The 22,748-nt window shown below is 47.7% G+C and overlaps 1 protein-coding gene across 1 annotated transcript in view; it reads right to left on the bottom strand.

Annotated features, from left to right (window-relative positions):
• The window catches only part of HCN2 (hyperpolarization activated cyclic nucleotide gated potassium and sodium channel 2), a 51,262-nt gene that overhangs the window by 6,876 nt on the left and 21,638 nt on the right, over nt 1-22,748 (bottom strand). The window contains exons 2-7 of the mRNA XM_083483707.1: nt 16,377-16,800; nt 8,633-8,794; nt 5,895-6,113; nt 3,235-3,381; nt 2,133-2,373; nt 1,374-1,538 (exon numbers count right to left, since the gene is read on the bottom strand). Coding sequence (XP_083339833.1) covers nt 1,374-1,538; nt 2,133-2,373; nt 3,235-3,381; nt 5,895-6,113; nt 8,633-8,794; nt 16,377-16,800 — 1,358 coding nt within the window. The remainder of the gene's footprint in view (nt 1-1,373; nt 1,539-2,132; nt 2,374-3,234; nt 3,382-5,894; nt 6,114-8,632; nt 8,795-16,376; nt 16,801-22,748) is intronic.

Genomic DNA, 22,748 nt, shown 5'->3' with positions numbered 1-22,748 from the left:
ATGTGGCGGATGTGCCCCGAGATAAAAGACTTCTGGGAAAGGATTTATAATGAAATGAAAAAAGTGTTGAAAAACACATTTATTAAGAAACCACAAGCCTTTTTACTTGGTATAGTGGGGGATGAAATCCCCAAAAAGGATGTTACTTTTTTTTCTGTATGACACAACAGCTGCGAGAATATTACCAGTGAAGAATTGGAAGAAACAAGATTTACCAACTATCAAAGAATGGCAGATGAAAATGATGGACTATAGGGAGCTTGCCAAACTGACTGGCCTCCCCAGTCGCTTACGGACTCACTGTTAAGACCGTGTTCAGGGAAGACAATCTTACTCGGCTACCAGTGATCACCAAAGAAGATGAAGATGATGATGATCATCATCATCACTCTCAGTGGTACTGCCGGAGACCGCAAGCGGGGAGAGTCTTGTGTTCGAATCCCGTGGAGACTTTCCCTGATCTGGTTGGTCAGGCTGCTGGACAAGGGTGGCCGGCCACTGGACTGACCCACCAAGGCTCTTCCGATGTTCCCTCAGCTCAGTCTCTGTGAATCTGGGAGAGCTCAGTTGGCAGAGCACGACCCTTAATCTCAAGGTTGTGGGTTCGAGCCCCAGGTTGGGTGAAAGATTCCTGCATTGCAGGGGGCTAGACTAGATGCCTCACGGGGTTCCTTCCGGCTCTACAATTCTGATTCTGATCAAGGGCAAGATGCTAGAATAGAGGTGCCCCTTTGGAAAAAACTCTGGATGTACCGTATTTTTCGCTCTATAAGGCGCACCAGACCACAAGACACACCTAGTTTTTGGAGGAGGAAAACAAGAAAAAAGATATTCTGAATCTCAGAAGCCAGAAGAGCAAGAGGGATCGCTGCGCAGTGAAAGCAGCAATCCATCTTGCTGTTCTGGCTTCTGGGATAGCTGTGCAGCCTGCATTCGCTCCATAAGACGCACACACATTTCCCCTTACTTTTTAGGAGGGATAAAGTGAGTCTTACAGAGCAAAAAATACGGTACATTTCCAAAATATAAGATAAAAAACAAATAAAATAAAACCTACATCCAGCAACAGTGTTTTGTGTTGTGTACATAGCTGTCAACGTTTCCCTTTTTAAAAGGGAAATTCCCTTATTCCGAATAGGATTCCTCGCAAGAAAAGGGAAAAGTTAACAGCTATGGTTGTGCAGGCTCCTAGGATGTAAGTCATGGGTCCCGCCTGCTCCCTAAAATATCACCGGTTTGTTCCTTTCTATATACAGGGTGCCTACATTCTGCTATTTATAATTATTAGTAGTCTGCCAAGGCTCTTCTACCCCTTCTGAAGTCGAGGAATGGGGCAGAATTTCCCCCATGGGGTGGGGGACCCCACAAAATACCTATGCGGTCCAGGCGGTCGATGGCGACTGTTTCGAAAGCTCGTCTCATCATGGGATATTCCTCCAAGACTTCGTTGAAGTTGTCCACCGAGAGGGAGTAGAGGCGGCAGTACGTGTCTGCTCGGACGCTGGCGGTACGCCGGCCTCTGGTCAGCAAGCAGATTTCTGCAAGGCAAGACAGGGAAAAAGCTTTTTTTTTTCCAGCACACAAACACACACAGAGGCAACACGGATTTCGGTCGCAACCCCCGCCAAGGGAATAAAACCCCACCACACCGTACATAGCTGTCAACTTACAGATTTGAAAATAAGGGACCAGCAGCCTTGAAAATAAGGGATCAGCAGCCTTGAAAATAAGGGATCAGCAGCCAAAATAAGGGATTTTCAGGGCACAGGTATGTTCGACTTCTGAGCCCCTCCGAGCCAAAGGCAGAAAGCCCAGCCAGCAGCCAAACGAAGCCTCAAGCGGTGGTTCCCACAGCGCAGCAACCCGGCAAAGGGGATGCAGCAAGGAAAACCACCGTCAGCTCTCCGCTGGGAAGCGCTGAGCAAAGGCGAGTCCCCAGGCAACGCGGCCGATTTGATTGGCACAAGGCATGCAAGTTTGACCAAACTGCGGGAGGCAGTGGAAGACAGGAGTGCCTGGCGTGCTCTGGTCCAAGGAGTCACGAAGAGTCGGACACGACTAAACGACTAAACAACATTTAGGAAAGGGAAATGACAACCCCCCCGCCATATATTTTAGACCCTGAGCCTCACCTCCGAAATAGGAGCCATCTGAAAGTTTCATTTCCTTGTTGCCCTTGGTGAGGACACTGACCACGCCGTGCTGGATAAAATACATCTTCTTGCCAATGGTGCCCTCCCGGATGATGTAGTCGCCCGGCTGGAAGACCTCAAACTTGAGCTTCGTCAACATGGCGGTGACGAAGTTGGGGTCAGCGTTGGCGAAGAGAGGCATGGAGGCCACCAGTTTGCGGCAGTTGAAGTTGACAATCTCCTGGAGAGAAGGGCAGGAAAAGGAACAGGGGGTGGTGAGCAGGGTCTGAGCAACGGGAGCTCACCCCGTCGCGGGGATTCGAACCACCGTCCTTCTGTTCAGCAAGCCCTATGCTCTGTGGTTTAACCCACAGCGCCACCCGCGTCCCTTTTCATAGGTTGCCTACATTCTGCTATTTATAAGCTAAACAAGCTATAGCTTTGGGCCCCACTCTCTTGGGGGCCCCCAAAAAAATTAAAGGAAAAAACAAGATGTACATTTCCAAGATATAAGATAAATAAATAAATAAATAAATCCTACATCCAGCAACATTGCTTTGTGGAGGCTCCTGTGATGTAAGTCATGGGGCCCGCCTGCTAGCCTGCTCCCTAAAATATCCCTGGTTTGCTCCTTTCTATATATAGGATGCCTACATTCTGCTATTTATAATTATTAGTAAAGGTAAAGGGACCCCTGACCGTTAGGTCCAGTCGTGACCGACTCTGGGGTTGCGGTGCTCATCTCGCTTTATTGGCCGAGGGAGCCGGTGTATAGCTTCCGGGTCATGTGGCTAGCAGGACTAAGCCGCTTCTGGCGAACCAGAGCAGCGCACGGAAACACCGTTTACCACTGCTGCAGTGGTACCTATTTATCTACTTGCATTTTGTGCTTTCGAACTGCTAGGTGGGCAGGAGCAGGGACCGAACAACGGGAGCTCACCCCGTCATTGCGGCGATTCGAACCGCCGACCTTTTGATCAGCTATTCCTAGGCTCTGTGGTTTAACCCACAGCACCACCCCAGTTTTAAAAGCCACCCTTTAAACCGTAACCCATTTCACAAGCTGGCCTCTTTTTCCCCGGGGTCCAAGGACAACTCTTACCTCTCTCAGAGGTTCGTTCAGTTCTTCAAGGATACTGTCCTCATCGAACATCTTGCCTTGGTATCGGTGCTCGTAGTAATCGTGGATTTTCTGTCGGAAGTCGGCAGGAAGCTTGTGGAAAGACATATACTGCTCCACTTGCTTGTACTGCGGGGAGAAGAGAGAGAAACTGCAGTGAGCGCGGAGGCATTTCGAACCCTTCATTTATTGATATGTGTAGACTGATTTCACAAAGCTAAGCTAAGCAGATATATCGTATAGTTAAAGCTATGGTTTCCCCAATAGTGATGTACGGAAGTGAGAGCTGGACCATAAGGAAGGCTGATCGCCAAAGAATGGATGCTTTTGAATTCTGGTGCTGGAGGAGACTCTTGAGAGTCCCATGGACTGCAAGAAGATCAAACTTCTCCATTCTGAAGGAAATCAGCCCTGAGTGCTCACTGAAAGGACAGATCCTGAAGCTGAGGCTCCAAGACTTTGGCCACCTCATGAGAAGAGAAGACTCCCTGGAAAAGACCCTGATGTTGGGAAAGATGGAGGGCACAAGGAGAAGGGGACGACGGAGGACGAGATGGTGGGACAGTGTTCTCGAAACTACCAGCATGAGTTTGACCAAACTGCGGGAGGCAGTGGAAGACAGGAGTGCCTGGCGTGCTCTGGTCCAGGGGGTCACGAAGAGGCGGACACCACTAAACGACTCAAGATGCTGTCTAGGTTTGTCATTGCTTTTCTCCCAAGAAGCAGGCGTCTTTTAATTTCGTGGCTTCTGTCACCATCTGCAGTGATCATGGAGCCCAAGAAAGTAAAATCTCTCACCGCCTCCATTTCTTCCCTTCTATTTTCAGAACATTTAGTCGACCGCAAAGCATCATTGGACGCCAGGAAAGCCCATATAGATGGAAAGAAAACAGGCAAAACAGTCCTTTCTTTGAGACGGCAACCTCCTTAATAAGCCGCCTCCTCTTGTGAAAGATAGAAAGCCAGAGATCTTCACCACGGCCTGAAAAACCACTTGACCTAAAAAGCCTAGGGAGGTGAGATTTGCCCTACAGATTTGCCTGGCAGGAATGCCAAGGCGTTGGCGACAGAGAACTCTCTTTCCTTTCTGCATCTTGCGCCAATCGCCAGCCCCATGAGGCCGCAGCTGTCAGAAGACGAGTGGCATTCACATCCGGAGATCGCTCAGTCGAAGTGGGGTTTTTTTGGTGGTGGGGGTGCCTCTGAGGACCCAACGAGGTTGTCAAAAAAAAGAGCCTTTTGCTTCAGGAGACAGGAAGAGGGCTGGTCAAAACAGCCTCCAGCCGCCGGCTCTAAAACCAAGCTGTCGTCTATCCCTTAAAGATTTTCACGGGGAAAGGAATGATTCCCCAATTTAAAATAAATATTCTTTAACAGAAAGCAGAGAAGACGGATGTTTGCATGGGTCGGAGGTTTTTAATACTGCAATCCTGTGTTCTTTCACGTAAACACCAGGTGGAAATATTTTTTCATTTATTGCTGCATTTATTTTTCCATTTCTCTCTCTTTCTTCTCTTTATTTCTATTGTTCCTTTCTTTCCTTCTTTCCTCCCCCCCCCACAGCTGCAATTTTACTGTTATTATGGGAAAATCTCAACAAAAAAAATCTGATCAAAAGAAAAGAAGATTGAGATCTTAAAAGACTCTTAGTTCTGAAGGAAAAATTACCGTACTTTTTGCTCTATAAGACTCACTTTTTCCCTCCTAAAAAGTAAGGGGAAATGTGTGTGTGCGTCTTATGGGGCGAATGCAGGCTGCGCAGCTATCCCAGAAGCCAGAACAGCAAGAGGGATTGCTGCTTTCACTGCACAGAGATCCCTCTTGCTGTTCTGGCTTCTGAGATTCAGAATATCTTTTTTCTTGTTTTCCTCCTCCAAAAACTAGGTGCGTCTTGTGGTCTGGTGTGTCTTATAGAGCGAAAAATACGGTAAATAGGAGACCTTATTGCTCCCTATATATTGACATACATATTGATAGATTAAATAAAATCGTATCTACTGTGTCTCAGGGCAGTGGGAGAAAGGAGAGGTTGTAATGGAAATGACCGCAGAGCTCTGTTTCAGCTTTCCTTTTTCCCAGCTAGATGGAGCTTCCACATTCAGGAGCAATCTACCGCCGTAGGAATAAATGCAAAAGAGCAGGAACGTATGAGGTTTGTCACACTCGTGCTCTCCCTGGGACAAGGAAACGCTGGGACAAGACGCTGAAGGAGCGTCTCCACCTCCATCGTTCTGCCTGGACACTGAGGTCCAGCGCAGAGGGCCTTCTGGCGGTTCCCTCCCTGCGAGAAGCCAAGTTACAGGGAACCAGGCAGAGGGCCTTCTCGGTGGTGGCACCCACCCTGTGAAACGCCCTCCCGCCAGATGTCAAAGAGAAAGAGAACTACCAAACTTTTAGAAGACATCTGAAGGCAGCCCTGTTTAGGGAAGCTTTTAGTGTTTAATAGGTTATTGTATTTTAGTGGTTTGTTGGAAGCCGCCCAGAGTGGCTGGGGAAACCCAGCCAGATGGGCAGGGTATAAATAATAAATTATTATTATTAAATGGGATCCGAGCCGCTGGTTGCCCTGTCTCAGCCGCGGAAACGCCACCCAACGGACCAGGCGTTTTTGCGCAACCTCGCCTTCCCTGTCCGACAAATACCTTCTCTTGATACTGGCGCCGGGAGGAATCGAGAGACTGAATGAGGGCTGTGGCGTGGCCAATGAACATGGCGTAACATGTGGCTCCCACGATCATGCTCAGCATTGTCAGCCAGATGTCGGTCATGCTCTCCGGCGCTTGGCGGCCGTACCCAATGCACAGCATGTGGCTCATTGACTTGAAGAGAGCAAAAGAGTACAGTTCGCTCCAGGAATCGTTCTGGAACAGAGAGAGAGGGGCAGGTCACAGGAGGAAGCTACACTTGATCTTAGCCAAAAGTCCGAGAATGTACACTTATTATTTTTATTTAATATATATTCATTAGCATTTTCTATAATGAAACAAAAATAAACAACCACAAAAAATATATATAACAAACATACAAAAATGTAAAACTTAAAAACAATTAAAAACACATAAAGTTTCAATTGCTTATTTCTTTTAACTTATTTCTCAGACCTCCTCACACCTTCCCCTTCTTGTATTCCAATTCAAATCATTAGCTCAGCAAATCCTCATTACTTATTTCTCAACTTTAACTTAATAATTTAATTTAACATATTATTATTTTACTTTTTCTCTTTCATCCATTTCCTCAATTTATTTTTGCTAACCTTATTTTCATTTAATTTAGTTCATTTTAAAAAAACCAATATTACCTTATCCAAACTTAAACATCAATACTTATACATCAATACTCATTCTTAAAACATTTTTTTCTAAAGTCGATCCAAATTCCCTTCCACGAATTTCCCAATTTTCATACAAATAACGAAACAAAATAAAAACAAAACAAATTATAATTATGTACCCTTTAGATTCCCAAACTCCACCCACCCCTTTCCTGGTTTCAGTCCCCAATAAATGTCTATCAGTCTTAATCTACTATCAGCCTGGAGATCTAACATCTGAGGCTCTTAATTCTCTCTCAATTCCTCTCTGCCGGTTTTTTTGATAGTCCTTAATATTGAACACCAAAATCTCGGAGAAGCTCTGGCCCAACGGGATCCTGAATGTACACTTATTTTAATGAACTGACTTTTGCACAACTTCAGAAAGCTTTTACAGAGCTACGACTAAATACAATAAGCTCTGCTTATAGAGATGGGAGACACAGAGGCAGACCAAAAAACGAACGTGTTCGCATCAGGGGATGTCCTGAAGTAGAGGACCTTACGCATTATATCTTGCACTGTCCCTTATATAATGATGCAAGAAAAATATTTTTAGTACCTATAATGACAAGGTCCCCTGGCCAGAACCCCTCGGACACGATTTTATATCTCCTCGAAGACACAGATAAGTATGTGACCTGGCGTGTAGCACTTTTTGCAAGTGCTGCTAGGAAAATTAGAGCAAATTATACAGCCAAGGTAGCCATTAACTGAAAAGGAGATGAATTTATTTGATCCTATCTATCTACCTCAGGCTATGCTCTATCTTTGTCACCAAACTCTGAGTATAAATTGCACACTGTATTAATTGACATTGCTTTTAACATTAGTGGCCATGTGATGATTTTAGCTTACGAATTTTATTGTTTAATGTCTTGATTTGTACATTGGGGTACTTTCATAGCTCTGTTTAGAGTACGTAATGTTTTGATAATATAAATGTTTTAAGTCTTTTTTATCAATTCAGTATATTTTCCTTTAATTGCCAAATAATTCTGTGTACATTGCGGCAGCCTTTGGCTATGAGCAATAAAACTGACTGAGACTGAGACACAGGAGGAAGCAGGCAGCGTGGGAACAACAAAAGCCAGTCCTCTTGTCTGACAGCTCTGTGTTTTCGCTATTACAGTCATACCTCGGGTTACAGGTATGCGGTTTTTCGGGTTGCGCACTGCCGAAACCTGGAAGTACCGGAACGGGTTACTTCCGGGTTTCAGCAGTCGCACATGCGCAGAAGCGCTAAATCGGGCTTTGCACAGAAGCGTCGAATCGCAACTCGCGCGTGCACGGATGCGGGTGGCAAATGTGCATCCCACACGGATCACGTTCGCAACCTGAGCATGTCCACTGTACTAACTCAACCAGTGCCAAATTTATGTACAGTCATATCTCGGGTTGAATGTGCTTCAGGATGAGCATGTTTGAGTTGCGCTCCGTGGCAACCCGGAAGTAACGGACAAGGACCACATAACACCGGTCCTGAGAGATCTGCATTGGCTCCCTGGACGTTTCCGAGCATGATTCAAAGTGTTGGTGCTGACCTGGAAAGCCCTAAATGGCCCAGTATACCTGAAAGAGTGTCTCCACCCCCATCGTTCAGCCCAGACACTGAGGTCCAGCTCCAAGGGCCTTCTGGCGGTTCCCTCCCTGCAAGAAATGAGGTTACAGGGAACCAGGCAGAGGGCCTTCTCGGTGGTGGCACCCTCCCTTCAGATGTCAAGGAAATAAGCAGCTATCTTCTCTTTAAAAGACATCTGAAGGCAGCCCTGTTTAGGGAAGTTTTTAATATTTAACGCTGTATTGTTTTTAACACTTGATTGGAAGCTGCCCAGAGTGGCTGGGGAAACTCAGCCAGATGGGCGGGGTATAAATAAATTATTATCATTATCATTATCATTATCATTATCATTATCATTATCATTATCATTATCATTATCACTATCATTATCATCATTATCACTATCATTATCATTATCATTATCATCATCATTATCATTATTATGGAGGCCGGCTCCCGGTAGCAAGAGCCAAGAGGGGGGGAGATGTCGAGGCAACCGGACTCACCACCATCCCGTTGATGGAGACCCAGCAGTCGCTGGGGAAATCTTGGAGCATGGGAACCAGGAACTGGAGGCAGCCATCCCAGTGACACAGAAGAAGCATCATTCCAATGAGGTTGATGATCCTCATGACGGCGCTGGCCAGGTCGTAGGTCATGTGGAAGATCTGAAAGGGAAACGCATATATTATTTCAGGACTGTAACGGACCGGAGAACTGGGCCCAGGCTCGGAAAATGAATTTCAACAGGGACAAACGTAAGGTTCTGCACTTAGGCAGGAAGACCCAGGATGGGGTCACCTGGCTTGCTAGCGGTACGTGTGAAAAGGATCTAGGGGTCTTGGTGGACCAGAAGCTGAACATGAGCCCACCGTGTGATGCAGCAGCAAAAAAGGCTAATGCTATTGCAGGCTGCATCAAACAGGAATCTAGTGTCCAGATCAAGGGAAGTCATAAAGTAAAGGTAAAGGGACCCCTGACCATTAGGTCCAGTCGTGGCCGACTCTGGGGTTGCGGCGCTCATCTCGCTTTATTGGCCGAGGGAGCCGGCGTACAGCTTCCGGGTCATGTGGCCAGCATGACAAAGCCGCTTCTGGCAAAGCAGAGCAGCGCACGGAAACGCCGTTTACCTTCCTGCCGGAGCAGTACCTATTTATCTACTTGCACTTTGACGTGATTTTGAACTGCTAGGTTGGCAGGAGCAGGGACCGAGCAACGGGAGCTCACCCTGTTGTGGGGATTCGAACCACCGACCTTCTGAACTGCAAGTCCTAGGCTCTGTGGTTTAACCCACAGCGCCACCTGTGTCCCTAAAAGGGAAGTCATAGTCCATAGTCCCGCTCTATTCTGCCCAGCTCAGACCACACCTGTGTCCAGTTCTGGGCGCCACAATTTAAGAAGGATGTTGACAAGCTGGAAGGTGTGCAGAGGAGGGCAACCAAGATGATTAAGGGTCTGGATACCGAGCCTGATGAGGAATGGTCGAAGGAGCTGGGTATGTTTATCTTGGAAAAGAGGAGATATGAGAGCCATCCTCAAATATCTGAAAGGCTGCCACATGGAAGAGGGAGCACGCTTGTTTTCTCCTGCTCTGGAGGGTAGGACTTGAACCCGTGGCTTCGAGTGACAAGAAAGGAGATTCCAGCTAAACAATGGGAAAAACTTTCTGACAGTAAGAGCTGTTCAGCAGTGGAACAGACTCCCACAAGATGTGGCGAACTCTCCTTCCATGGAGGATTTTAAGCGGAGGTTGGGTGACCATCTGTCAGGGATGCTTTAGCCGAGATTCCTGTATCGCAGGGGGTTGGACTAGATGACCGCTGGGTCCCTTCCAACTCTAAGATTCTACGATTCTATGATCTACACCCCACATTTCTGTGATAAGCCAGTTTGGAAGACAAAAATCTCAATCGAGACAGATTAAAGGCGAATTCTAGAGAAATAACACTAAACTGGGTGAGAGATATAGATTGAAAACAGGGGGGTGCCATTGCTGTTAAAGCTTTGTTCTGTTTCTTTGAAAAGCTCACCAGACAAAAATGGTCTTAAGAGCCACTACAAAGACTCTCCTGCATCTATAAAATAGAACAAGCTGGCCAGGCCATTGATTTTCCGTTTCCTTCTTTATTTTACTTTACATTTAAAACAGAAAAGGGGTCTGCAGACTCCTCTCGATGCCGCACTCCCAAGAGCAAAAGGAACAATTATTCAAGTTATCATTATATATATATATCCTGCCCCCCCAGACTGGGGCTTGAAGCAGCTTACGCAAATTAAAACAACACCAAAAAACCACAGAAAGCTAAATACAGTGGTACCTCAGGTTAAGTGCTTAATTCGTTCCAGAGGTCCGTTCTTAACCTGAAACTGTTCTTAACCTGAAGCACCACTTTAGCTAATGGGGCCTCCCGCTGCCGCCGGAGCACGATTTCTGTTATCAACCTGGAGCAAAGTTCTTAACTCGAGGTAATATTTCTGGGTTAGCGGAGTCTGTAACCTGAAGCGTCTGTAACCCGAGGTACCACTGTACATATAAAAGGCTGAGAGGGGACCGGATTGCTGTCTTCAAATATTTGGAAGATGTACAGACCCGCTGAAACCCGGAAGTAATGGAAGCGCTAAACAGTTGGTGTTTAAAGACAGGTTGGAAATATCGCTAAGCGACTGAGCAGGAAGGTTGATCGAGAGAGGAGGCCCTCTGGTATTCCAACTCTTACAGTGGTACCTCGGGTTACATACGCTTCGGGTTACATACGCTTCAGGTTACAGACTCCGCTAACCCAGAAATAGTACCTTGGGTTAAGAACTTTGCTTCAGGATGAGAACAGAAATCGTGTTCCGGTGGTGCGACAGCAGCAGGAGGCCCCATTAGCTAAAGTGGTGCTTCCGGTTAAGAACAGTTTCAGGTTAAGAACGGACCTCCGGAACGAGTTAAGTACGTAACCAGAGGTACCACTGTAGACGTGCCAGAAATTGAACCCAGGGTTTTGCAGACGTCACAGGTGCGGCCTAGTAAAACAGCTCCCGCTTCCCGGAAGTAGTTAAGGCAGGATTCGAACCTGCGACCGCAATCATTTGCAGCGGGGGGGATGGGGCTCTCCCCCACCTGCCCTGCGGACCACCAACGCTACCGTTTTGATCGCAGGCTCGAGGCAGCGTGGAAATAGCGCTCTCTCTCTCTCTGCGCGGAGGAAACACAATCACAAAAGGCTCATCGTTTGACGAGGACGTATTAATTGTTCCAACATTCAATCTAGTGGGTAATTACAGCTGGGGTCAGGGGAGACACAAGGGCCTCTCTGCGGTGGCGCATGGCCTGCGTCGGGGGGGGGGAGCCGGCATGTGGAAGCTCGCAGCCGATGCACAGATGCTCCCCTCCCGGCAGAAATTACGACACGGGAATGGAGAGCAGGCTGCAATTTCTCCGGGAGACACAGAAGGACAGGGCAAAAGCGTTGACACAAGGCAGCGTCCGCCTTTGGGGTCCTGCCTTGTCCCGCTCCAGGCCACTGGCTCCATAACTCACCCCCCAGCTCCATAAACTCATCCGCCGTGCCCCCTACCCTACATAAGCATCTATCTTGGATCTCAAATGCCTTGGCTCCCGAACAAATCCGCTCCCGAACGATCGAAACCCGGAAGTGACTGTTCCAGTTTGCAAACTACCGTGTTGTTGTTGTTTAGTCGTTTAGTCGTGTCCGCCTCTTCGTGACCCCCTGGACCAGAGCACGCCAGGCACTCCTGTCTTCCACTGCCTCCCGCAGTTTGGTCAAACTCATGCTGGTAGCTTCGAGAACACTGTCCCACCATCTCGTCCTCCGTCATCCCCTTCTCCTTGCGCCCTCCATCTTTCCCAACATCAGGGTCTTTTCCAGGGAGTCTTCTCTTCTCATGAGGTGGCCAAAGTCTTGGAGCCTCGGCTTCAGGATCTGTCCTTCCAGTGAGCACTCAGGGCTGATTTCCTTCCGAATGGAGAGGTTTGATCTTCTTGCAATCCATGGGACTCTCAAGAGTCTCCTCCAGCACCAGAATTCAAAAGCATCCACTCTTCGGTGATCAGCCTTCTTGATGGTCCAGCTCTGACTTCCATACATCACTACTGGGGAAACCATAGCTTGAACTAGACGGACCTTTGTTCGCAAACTACCGTACCTTCCGTCTATAAGACGCCCCCATGCATAAGACGCCTTCTATTTTGGAGGACTCCGATTTAAGAAAATGGGGGGGGGGAGAGATACAGTGGTACCTCGGATTAAGAACTTAATTCATTCCAGAGGTCCGTTCTTAACCTGAAACTGTTCTTAACCTGAGGTACCGCTTTAGCTAATGGGGCCTCCCACTGCTGCTACTGCGCGATTTCTGTTCTCATCCTGAAGCAAAGTTCTTAACCCGAGGTACTATTTCTGGGTTAGCGGAGTCTGTAACCTGAAGCGTCTGTAACCTGAGGTACCACTTTACTATGCATGTATAAGACGAGCCCAGATTTTGAACATTAAAAAGGTAAAGGTCCAGTCGCGGACGACTCTGGGGTTGTGGTGCTCATCTCGCTTTACTGGCCGAGGGAGCCGGCGTTTGTCCGCAGTTTTTCCAGGTCATGTGGCCAGCAGGACTAAGCCGCTTCTGGCAAACCAGAGCAGCGCATGGAAACGCCATTTACCTTCCCGCCAGAGTGGTACCTATTTATCTACTTGCACTTTGACATGCTTTCGAACTGCTAGATTGGCAGGAGCAGGGACCGAGCAACGGGAGTCCACCCTGTCATGGGGATTTGAACCGCCGACCTTTTGGTCGGCAAGCCCAAGAGGCTCCGTTGTTTATTTTAGAGTAAAAAAGAATAGTCTTATACACTGAAAAGCATGGTATTTTCGGAAGCTGAACGTCCCGGGCGGCTTCTGCGCATGCGCGACCGCCGAAACCCGGAAGTAACCCATTCCGGTACTTCCAGCTTTCAGCAGTCTGTAACCCGAAAAAAACACAACCTGAAGCGTCTGTAACGCGAGGTATGACTGTATCCTGGGCTGCTATCCACACTCACGCTGCTAATAACATGTTGTCTAAGAAGTTTAGTCGATATTCCTGCCTTGCAGGGGCGGAGGTGTCCCTCAAGATTCCTTCAAACCCTAAAATTATAAGATTCCAAGTACATCACACTCTGTTCAGCATTATTTACTTTCAAGTAAGTAGCTGCATATGCCAAACTGAAGCCCTTTCTTTTTCTCCTTGTTTATACCGGTCTCGGCTTCCTACTGCAGAATTTGCTCAGGGGACACAGTTAGGAACTTAGCTGCCCATGTCTTGTTCCTCCTTGTCGCTCGTTGTCGTTTAATGTGGCAAAACTGAGGATTTCTCCCTGTTAATGAGCGACGAAGTGTCAAATCGAGGGAGAAAATCGTAGACTTGCAGAAACCACTTAGGAGTGTGGCTTCAGCACCATGGACAGAGAACTAAATTTGCCTCCAGGTCAGAGAGAGATTGGGGTTTTTTCCCCTTCCCGTCCCACAAATCACAAAAGCCTTTCATGGCAAGTATATTCCCACACAGAAATGGAGGCAGTGAGAGATTTTACTTTCTTGGGCTCCATGATCACTGCAGATGGTGACAGCAGCCATGAAATTAAAAGGCGCCTGCTTCTTGGGAGAAAAGCGATGACAAATCTAGACAGCATCTTAAAAAGCAGAGACATCACCTTGCCAACAAAGGTCCGTATAGTTCAAGCTATGGTTTTCCCAGTAGTGATGTATGGAAGTAAGAGCTGGACCATAAAGAAGGCTGATCGCCGAAGAATTGATGCTTTTGAATTCTGGTGCTGGAGGAGACTCTTGAGAGTCCCATGGACTGCAAGAAGTTCAAACCTCTCCATTCTGAAAGAAATCAGCCCTGAGAGCTCACTGGAAGGACAGATCCTGAAGCTGAGGCTCCAAGACTTTGGCCACCTCATGCAAAGAGAAGACTCCCTGGAAAAGACCCTGATGTTGGTAAAGATGGACAAGGAGAAGGGGACGACAGAGGACGAGATGGTGGGACAGTGTTCTCGAAGCTACCAGCGTGAGTTTGACCAAACTGCGGGAGGCAGTGGAAGACAGGAGGGACTGACATGCTCTGGTCCAGGGAGTCATGAAGAGGCGGACACGACTAAACGACTAAACAACAACAACAACAACATATTCCCACACAACATCCATTGTACACGGAAGACAATGGAAGATGGTGGTGTAGAATATTTTTAAGTTATGAATGATCCGTGTCACCATTAAGAAAATGAGGTAGGGACAGGTTAATAATTATGTGGACTTGTCCCTGGATCAAGGGACTTTTCTTCTTTAAGTTCTCAAAGCTCTTAAGTGGGCTCAAGGTTGTCACCTGGACTAGCCAGATATTTCACTGAGAATCAACCACAGCCCATCAATCAATCAATCAATCAATCAATCAATAAAAAGGGCTTTAGAGCTGTCTTGCCCCAAAATGGCAACAAGGCATTCTGTTTTTGTGGCTGCAAGCTTGGACTAAGAAGCCATTTGGCTCCTAGCTTATATTATCTGAGTTTCTAACACTACTTGTATGGCTCCAAGTTCTAGTGTTGTTGTGGTGATGATGATGATTTTATTTATTTATACACACACACACACACACACACACACACACACACAATTACCCTGCCCATCTGGCCAGGTTTCCCCAAGCCACTCTGGGCGCCCCCCAACAGAGTATTAAAAACACAACAAAACATCAAACATTTAAAACTTCCCTAAACTGCGAGAGGAGAAAAAACTCTCCCGCTTTCCTTTCTGCATAGGTAAAGGTAAAGGTAAAGGGACCCCTGACTGTTAGGTCCAGTTGTGACCGACTTTGGGGTTGCGGCGCTCATCTCGCTTTATTGGCCGAGGGAGCCGGCGTACAGCTTCCGGGTCATGTGGCCAGCAGGACTAAGCCGCTTCTGGCAAACCAGAGCAGCGCACGGAAGCGCTGTTTACATTTCCGCCGGAGCGGTACCTATTTATCTACTTGCCCTGGTGTGCTTTGGAACTGCTAGGTTGGCAGGAGCAGGGATCGAGCAACGGGAGGTCACCCCGTTGTCACGGGGATTCGAACCGCCGACCTTCTGACCAGCAAGTCCTAGGCTCTGTGGTTTAACCCACAGCACCACCCATGTCCCTATCCTTTCTGCATGGCATGCATTTATTTTCCACACCTCCATCACATTCCCCCTTGCTGATTTCCCCCCTATACTAAAAAGTCCCAGATGTTGTACCCCTTCCTCATCAGAGGGAGGCGTGTGGGTTATTTCCTGATAATTTGGATCGCCCATTTCTGAACCCTCTCCAGCTCTGCAATATCCTTCTGAGGACCGTCAATCCTCCACATCTGACATTTCTTCCTGAAAAGTGGGAAGGCCAGGCTGTCTCCATTTATTCAACCATATGTCTTTAACCACTATCTATTAAAAATGTATGTTTCCTGTGTTTTTCATGTACAATTCCATTTTCCTCCAAGGATCTCAAGGTTCTCCCCCATCGTCATAGCCTCCCACCCTTCAAGGTAGCTTAGGTCATGGAAGAGGGAACAGGCAGAGGTTGCCGGGGGCCAGTTTAATCCCATCTGGATTTGTAACTCTGGGGAAAACCTCAGCCCAAAAGCCAGCCCCTGGTTTGTTCTGGGCTCAATCCAAATTTTGGGTCCCAGAACAAAAAAACACCAGACCAACAACCCCCTACCACAAACACATTTCAAAGGCCTGGTTATAGAGAAACATTTATGCCTGGAGCCTAATGTTAATGATATGTTAATGAAGGCGCCGGGCGAGCCTTCCTGGGGAAAGGATTCCACAAATGGGGAGCAACAGCACGGAAAGACAATTGCGGAGCTCTCCATGGTCCTGAACGACCACTTGGTGCTCTCCATGGTACTGAAAGACCACCTGAAATTTCATTGCACTGAATGAGCTATTGGAGCTCTCCATGGTATTGAAACACAATCTCAAATTCCTTTATAACACTGAACAGCCACTTCAGAGCTCTCCGTGGTACTGCATGACTTGCCTGAGCTCCCCACCTATTGGAAGCTCTCTGCGCTTCAGGGAAACAACTACCCCAAGCTCAGAGCTCTCCATGGTGCTGAAAGACTACAGGACCACAACTCCTATCATCCTTGACCACTGGCCTCGCCGGCTGCTGCTGAAGGGAGCTGTAGTCCAGCAAAATCTGGGGGAAACCAGTGGGTTAAGGAAGGCTGCAAATGAATAAACAATCCTACCTCCTCCCATTGGTGAATGTAACGGATAAGTCTCGAAAGGCGAAGCAGCCGCAAAAGGCTGAGGATCTTAGTGAAGCGGACAATGCGCAGAGCCCGGGCAGTCTTGTAGACCTCCGAGTCGATGCCCTTCTCCACGATGAGGAAAATATAATCCACAGGGATGGAGGAGACCAAGTCCACCACGAACCACGTCTTTAGATACTTCTTCTTGATGCGCTCAGGGTCCAAGATGATCTCTGTGTTGTCCTCAATGACGATCCCCGTCCGGAAGTTCATCACCAGGTCCATGAGGAAGAAGGTGTCCGACACGACGTTGAATACGATCCAGGGGGCCGTGGTCTCATCCTTGAAGAAGGTGATACCAACGGGGATGATGATGAGGTTCCCCACCATGAACAGAAGCATGGTGAAGTCCCAGTAGAACCTAGAGAGGGAAGGAGAAAAGACGTCTTAGGAACACAGGAACCAACCAAACAGCGAGTGTCATAAACAGATTGGATGCAATGGCAGAAACCAACTGGGGAATCCTCAGCGGAAGAAGGTTCAGAGCCAGGGGATGGGTGTTCTCGTTTTTTAAGTAAAATGTGTGTACAGTGGTACCTCTGGTTACATACGCTTCAGGTTACAGACTCCGCTAACTCAGAAATAGTGCTTCAGGTTAAGAACTTTGCTTCAGGATGAGAACAGAAATTGGCGGCACAGCAGCAGCGGACCTCCAGAACGAATTAAGTTCATAACTAGAGGTACCACTGTACTTGCCAAGCTAAACATTGTCCAGTTACACAAAAATAATACCAAATTTGAACCCCTCACACCCACCCACCCCCTGTTTTTAAGCCACCTCCCTAAGGAAGTTCCACTTCCTTAAAATGACACGCCCTACACTTACAGTGAGAGTGAGAGCTGGATCATAAAGAAAGCTGATCGCCGGAGAATGGATGCTTTTGAATTCTGGTGCTGGAGGAGACTCTTGAGAGTCCCATGGACTGCAAGAAGATCCAACCTCTCCATTCTGAAGGAAATCAGCCCTGAGTGCTCACTGGAAGGACAGATCCTGAAGCTGAGGCTCCAATACTTTGGCCACCTCATGAGAAGAGAAGATTCCCTGGAAAAGACTCTGATGCTGGGAAAGATGGAGGGCACAAGGAGAAGGGGACGACAGAGGACGAGATGGTGGGACAGTGTTCTCGAAGCTGCTAACATGAGTTTGACCAAACTGCGGGAGGCAGTGGAAGACAGGAGTGCCTGGCGTGCTCTGGTCCAGGGGGTCACGAAGAGGCAGACACAACTAAACAACAACAACAACAAACTCTTACAGTTTGCAAACTGCAGCAATTAAAGCGCTACCCATTCAGTTCTGGAAAGAAGACAGATCCGAACTTTGAACACCCTGATCGTCATCTTAGGTGCCAACTCCCTGGGAACCTGGGAGCACCCACAAAATTCCCCATGAAGAGGCCAGGCACCCACAAATTTCGGTGCCAGGGCTTTGCACTCTGCGTGGCACCCACGTCACTGGGCACTCCTGATGACAATGATGTAACCCTGGAGATATGTAAAAAGATCTGCAGGGTAAAAAATAAGGCACATCTTTCAGGGGGTGGAGAAGGGAGTTGGCTCCTGCCCCCCAAAGCTCGTCCACGCACCCTTCCTCCCTGATCCCCACAAGCCATGCAACTCGAACTGTCAACGACCTTCTTGGAGAGCCTGCAAGGTCGAACGAGGCAGCATGCAGCAATTTGGAGATCGCTGTGCATTGTCAGTCAAGATTAAACGCTGCAACCCCTTTCCACAAACACACTCGAATACAGGGAGGGGTTCTCACAAGAGTGTCTATCGGGGGGCAGGGACAAGAATGATGGGGAAGTCTGCATCCTAACCCAGCTGCCAAGAGTGCCAAAAGCAATAATAATAATAATAATCTTAAAAAGTAGAGACATCACCTTGCCAACAAAGGTCCGTATAGTTAAAGCTCTGGTTTTCCCAGCAGTGATGCATGGAAGTGAGAGCTGGACCATCAAGAAGGCTGATCACCGAAGAATGGATGCTTTTGAATTCTGGTGCTGGAGGAGACTCTTGAGAGTCCCATGGACTGCAAGAAGATCAAACCTCTCCATTCTGAAGGAAATCAGCCCTGAGTGCTCACTGGAAGGACAGATCCTGAAGCTGAGGCTCCAAGACTTTGGCCACCTCAGGAGAAGAGAAGACTCCCTGGAAAAGACCCTGATGTTGGGAAAGATGGAGGGCACAAGGAGAAGGGGACGACAGAGGACGAGATGGTGGGACAGTGTTCTCGAAGCTACCAGCATGAGTTTGACCAAACTGCGGGAGGCAGTGGAAGACAGGAGGGCCTGGCGTGCTCTGGTCCAGGGGGTCACGAAGAGTCGGACACGATTAAACGACTAAACAACTAATAATAATAATAATAATAATAATAATAATAATAATAAATTTTATTTATACCCCACCCTCCCCAGCCAAGACTGGGCTCAGGGCAGCGAACACCAAATATAAAAACAATTGATTGAAATACAGCTTGAAAAACAAGGTTAAAATACAGCATTAAAATAATAATAATAATAAATTTATTTATAGCCCGCCCTCCCCAGCCAAGACATTAAAATGCAACATTAAAATGCAGCCTCATTTTAGTGGAAACTCTAATCAAAAACTTTTTTGGGGGATGAAAACGTCAAGTCTTCACCAAGGCTAACTATCCAGACTGGTCCTACGTGGGCCAGAAAAAAGCCAGGGAAGTCCCCAAATAGGAGTTCCAACACAGGAGGAGAAAGGAAAAAAGAAAGAGGGGGAGGGGATCAAGTTGATTCCAAGCCAAAGACCCAACTCTTACAGGCCCTGCAGAAAGAAATCAGATCCTGCCGGGCCCTGGTCTCATGAGACAGAGCGTTCCACCAAGTTGGGGCCAGTGCTGAAAAGGCCCTGGCTCTGGTTGAGGCTAATCTGACTTCCTTAGGGCCCGGGACCTCTAGGGTGTTGCTATTTATGGACCTTAAGGTCCTCCGTGGGGCATACAGGGAGATATGCATGTACGCCTGGAAACTGCCTTCTCTCCAGTTTCCCCCAAGTCCTGCTTTAGGCTGAAAGCGCCTTGAGAATGGACCTCTTGTGCCCCAGAAACCTCACACATCGATGGCAATATATTGTCAGCTGTCCCTCCAGCAGCGAACACGATGGCTCGGTGCTGGCAAGATGGGCAGAAACGGGAGAGATCAGCATGCTTGGGTGAACCCCAAACTTAAAATTTATTTCTTGGATGGTATTAAAGCTTCCCTCCACCTACCAAGACCACATAGCACCGGTCTTGAAAGACCTACATTGGGTCCAGTATACCTGAAGGAGCGTCTCCACCCCCATCGTTCTACCCGGACACTGAGGTCCAGCTCTGAGGGCCTTCTGGCGGTTCCCTCACTGCGAGAAGCCAAGTTACAGGGAACCAGGCAGAGGGCCTTCTCTGTGGAACGCCCTCCCATCAGATGTCAAAGAGAACAACAACTACCAGACTTTTAGAGGACATCTGAAGGTAGCCCTGTTTAGGGAAGCTTTTAATGTTTGATGTATTACAGTATTTTAATATTCTTTTGGAAGCTGCCCAGAGTGGCTGGGGAAGCCCATCCAGATGGGCAGGGTATAAATCATCATCATCATCATCATCATCATCATCATCATCATTATTGAAAACGCAACGCAGCAACTGCAGGGAAACTTGTTGCAGAACCAACCTCCCAGCCAAGTCTCTTGCATAACAACATTTCCCCCGAGTTATGCTGCTAAGTGAATTTAACTCTGTACTCCACGCTTAGGCTCCCCCTTCCAGGATAAAGCTCTTATCGCACCACTTTTAAACAGCAAGGGCTTCCGGGAACTGTAGTTTTCTAAGGGCGCCACGGATTGTTAGAACACCCCCCCAATCCATCTCCCTCACCGAGCTATGTTTCCCAAAGTTCCCCACGAAGAGGGGTTATTTGAGAATCGTACCTCTCTACAGTGGTACCTCGGGTTACATATGATTCAGGTTACATACGCTTCAGGTTACAGACTCCGGTAACCCAGAAATAGTGCTTCAGGTTAAGAACTTTGCTTCAGGATGAGAACAGAAATCGTGCTCTGGTGGCGTGGCGGCAGCAGGAGGCCCCATTAGCTAAAGTGGTGCTTCAGGTTAAGAACAGTTTCTGGTTAAGAACAGACCTCCGGAACGAATTAAGTACTTAACCCGAGGTACCACTGTATTTGAAGAGCAACTGCAATCAACAAATGACGCTAGTAGGACTACAAGAAGTTTTGGAAGGAGAAATAGACGAAGTGTTGCAAAGTAGAAAAAGATAGATTGGTTATGAGTTTGAAATGTAATAGGGAAAATAAGAAATGCATACTAGATTGGAAAATTTTCAGACAGGACTGATGGAAGTCAAAAAAATTGAGTAAAATGTAAAAGTATGTTTAATTACTGTTGAAAATGATAGGTAAAAAAACTAATAAAAATTATATATATGGAAGAAAATCGTAGCTCTTAGGAGGGGAATTAGGGGTTCTCTGAACAGCGCCCACGTCAAACTACAGTTTCCAGGATTTTGGGGAGTAGGGAAAACCACGATCGCTTAAAATGGTGCAATACTGCTTTAAATGCACAGTGCAGACAGGGCGTCAGCGGGATGAAACCCAAGTTATTTTTGAAAGCCGGGGCAGAATCTTAAGAAACAGCGATTGGGGAGACAGTTCTCTCCAGGGTTTGCCGACCCATCAACTTGGAGACAGTAAACTGGGGGGGAAAGGAGAGAGGGAGCCATGTTTGACTCCTGACCTTAATCCAATGACAGCGTTTGGGAGCCGAGGGTTGCCACGGCAACTGCCTGTGATGTCACGGCCGCGCAATTTTGACTTCAGGGATGCCGTGCTGACTCCTGGGTACCCTTCAACTCTCCCTAGCGACTGCAGCAAAGCCAGAACCAAAAAAATCACAAGAGAGAGAGAGAGAGAACAGAGGGGAGCTGGCTAGCCGTGTTATGAAGCAAACTGAAGGGCATTTATGTATTTTGTTTTTTAAGCATCACAGAGTAACGTAAGGGCCTAAAACACACGACACAGAAGGAAAGAGGCGGGAGGAGGGAGGAGGAAAAAAGCAAACTCAAGACCCTGGTTCTTAGGTGTTAAGATTTCTCCCAATAACCAGCTGGAATGGAAAAGTTTCAAGGCTAGGAAAAGCCAAAGATTAACAGCAGCAGTTTCCCTGGTGAGGAAAAGCCATGGGAAATGTAGTTTTTTCAGGGTGCTGTGAGTTGTTAGGAAACCGTGAGAATTGATTTCCTCTATTCATTCATTGATTCGTAAGCAAAAGCAATTGGCAACGGAAGACCAAAGCATTAAAAAAACCAAAAACCAAAAACCTAACATGCTCCTACAACAAATCCAAACAGCCCCAAAGTTGAGCACTGGAGACCCCAGACTTGCCCCCAAATTCAGGGCCAAAGGATAAATGGAATTTTTAAGAAGCGTCCCAGCCCTGCTTCCTGCATTAACTACAAGCAGATTTCTGGCCACAGGCTTGAAAGCCCATTTAACAGATGGGGAAAACCGAGGCAGCGCCAGCACTGAGAGGTTACGCCCAGAACCAGACGTCCATGGAGATTGTGGCCTCTTTCGGTTCTCCAAACACCCCTATTTTAATTTCTTATGCCCACAGACATCGGTACCTCTCTCTCTCTCTCTCTCTCTCAACAAAAGACAGGCTGGCCAATCCACAGGGACGTTTTGTTATTTAAGACAGCGTCCCACTGCACCAGCGCGAGGCAAAAAATAGCAGGCGGCATCTTTCAGGGGGTGACCCGTAATTGCTATGTTTTGTCCTTGGCTAGCTGGCTGCAGCCGGCCAGCCGGCCAGCTTTCCTCCCTCTCCCCCACCTCCCCAGTTTGTAAACTGACCCTGATTCTCATCTGCTGCAAAATTTCCTTGTGGCTATTTCGATGCAGAGCTGCAGAGATTGGAGGGGGGGGGCAGAGAAAAAGGAGGGCCGGAGATGGATGGAGGATAGGACAGGAACATGCACAGAGAGAGGAAGAGAGAGATTTGCCAGCGGAGAGTTTCAGCAGCAGGCTGGTTTGAGAGGCTGGTGGGGGGAGCCCATTAAAAGCATCTTATCATTCCTTGAAGGAGAACTACCGGATTTTCCCCATGTGGCGCTGTGGGTTAAACCACAGAGCCTAGGGCTTGCCAATCAGAAGGTCAGTGGTTCGAATCCCCACAACGGGGTGAGCTCCCGTTGCTCGGTCCCTGTTCCTGCCAACCTAGCAGTTCGAAAGCAGGTCAAAGTGCAAGTAGATAAATAGGTACCGCTCTGGCGGGAAGGGAAACGCCGT

Source organism: Podarcis liolepis, assembly GCF_965112155.1.
Source record: "Podarcis liolepis genome assembly, chromosome: 18".
NCBI lineage: Eukaryota > Metazoa > Chordata > Lepidosauria > Squamata > Lacertidae > Podarcis > Podarcis liolepis.
Note: the sequence above shows the minus strand (reverse complement) of the source record. Positions and strands in the feature narration are given on the sequence as shown.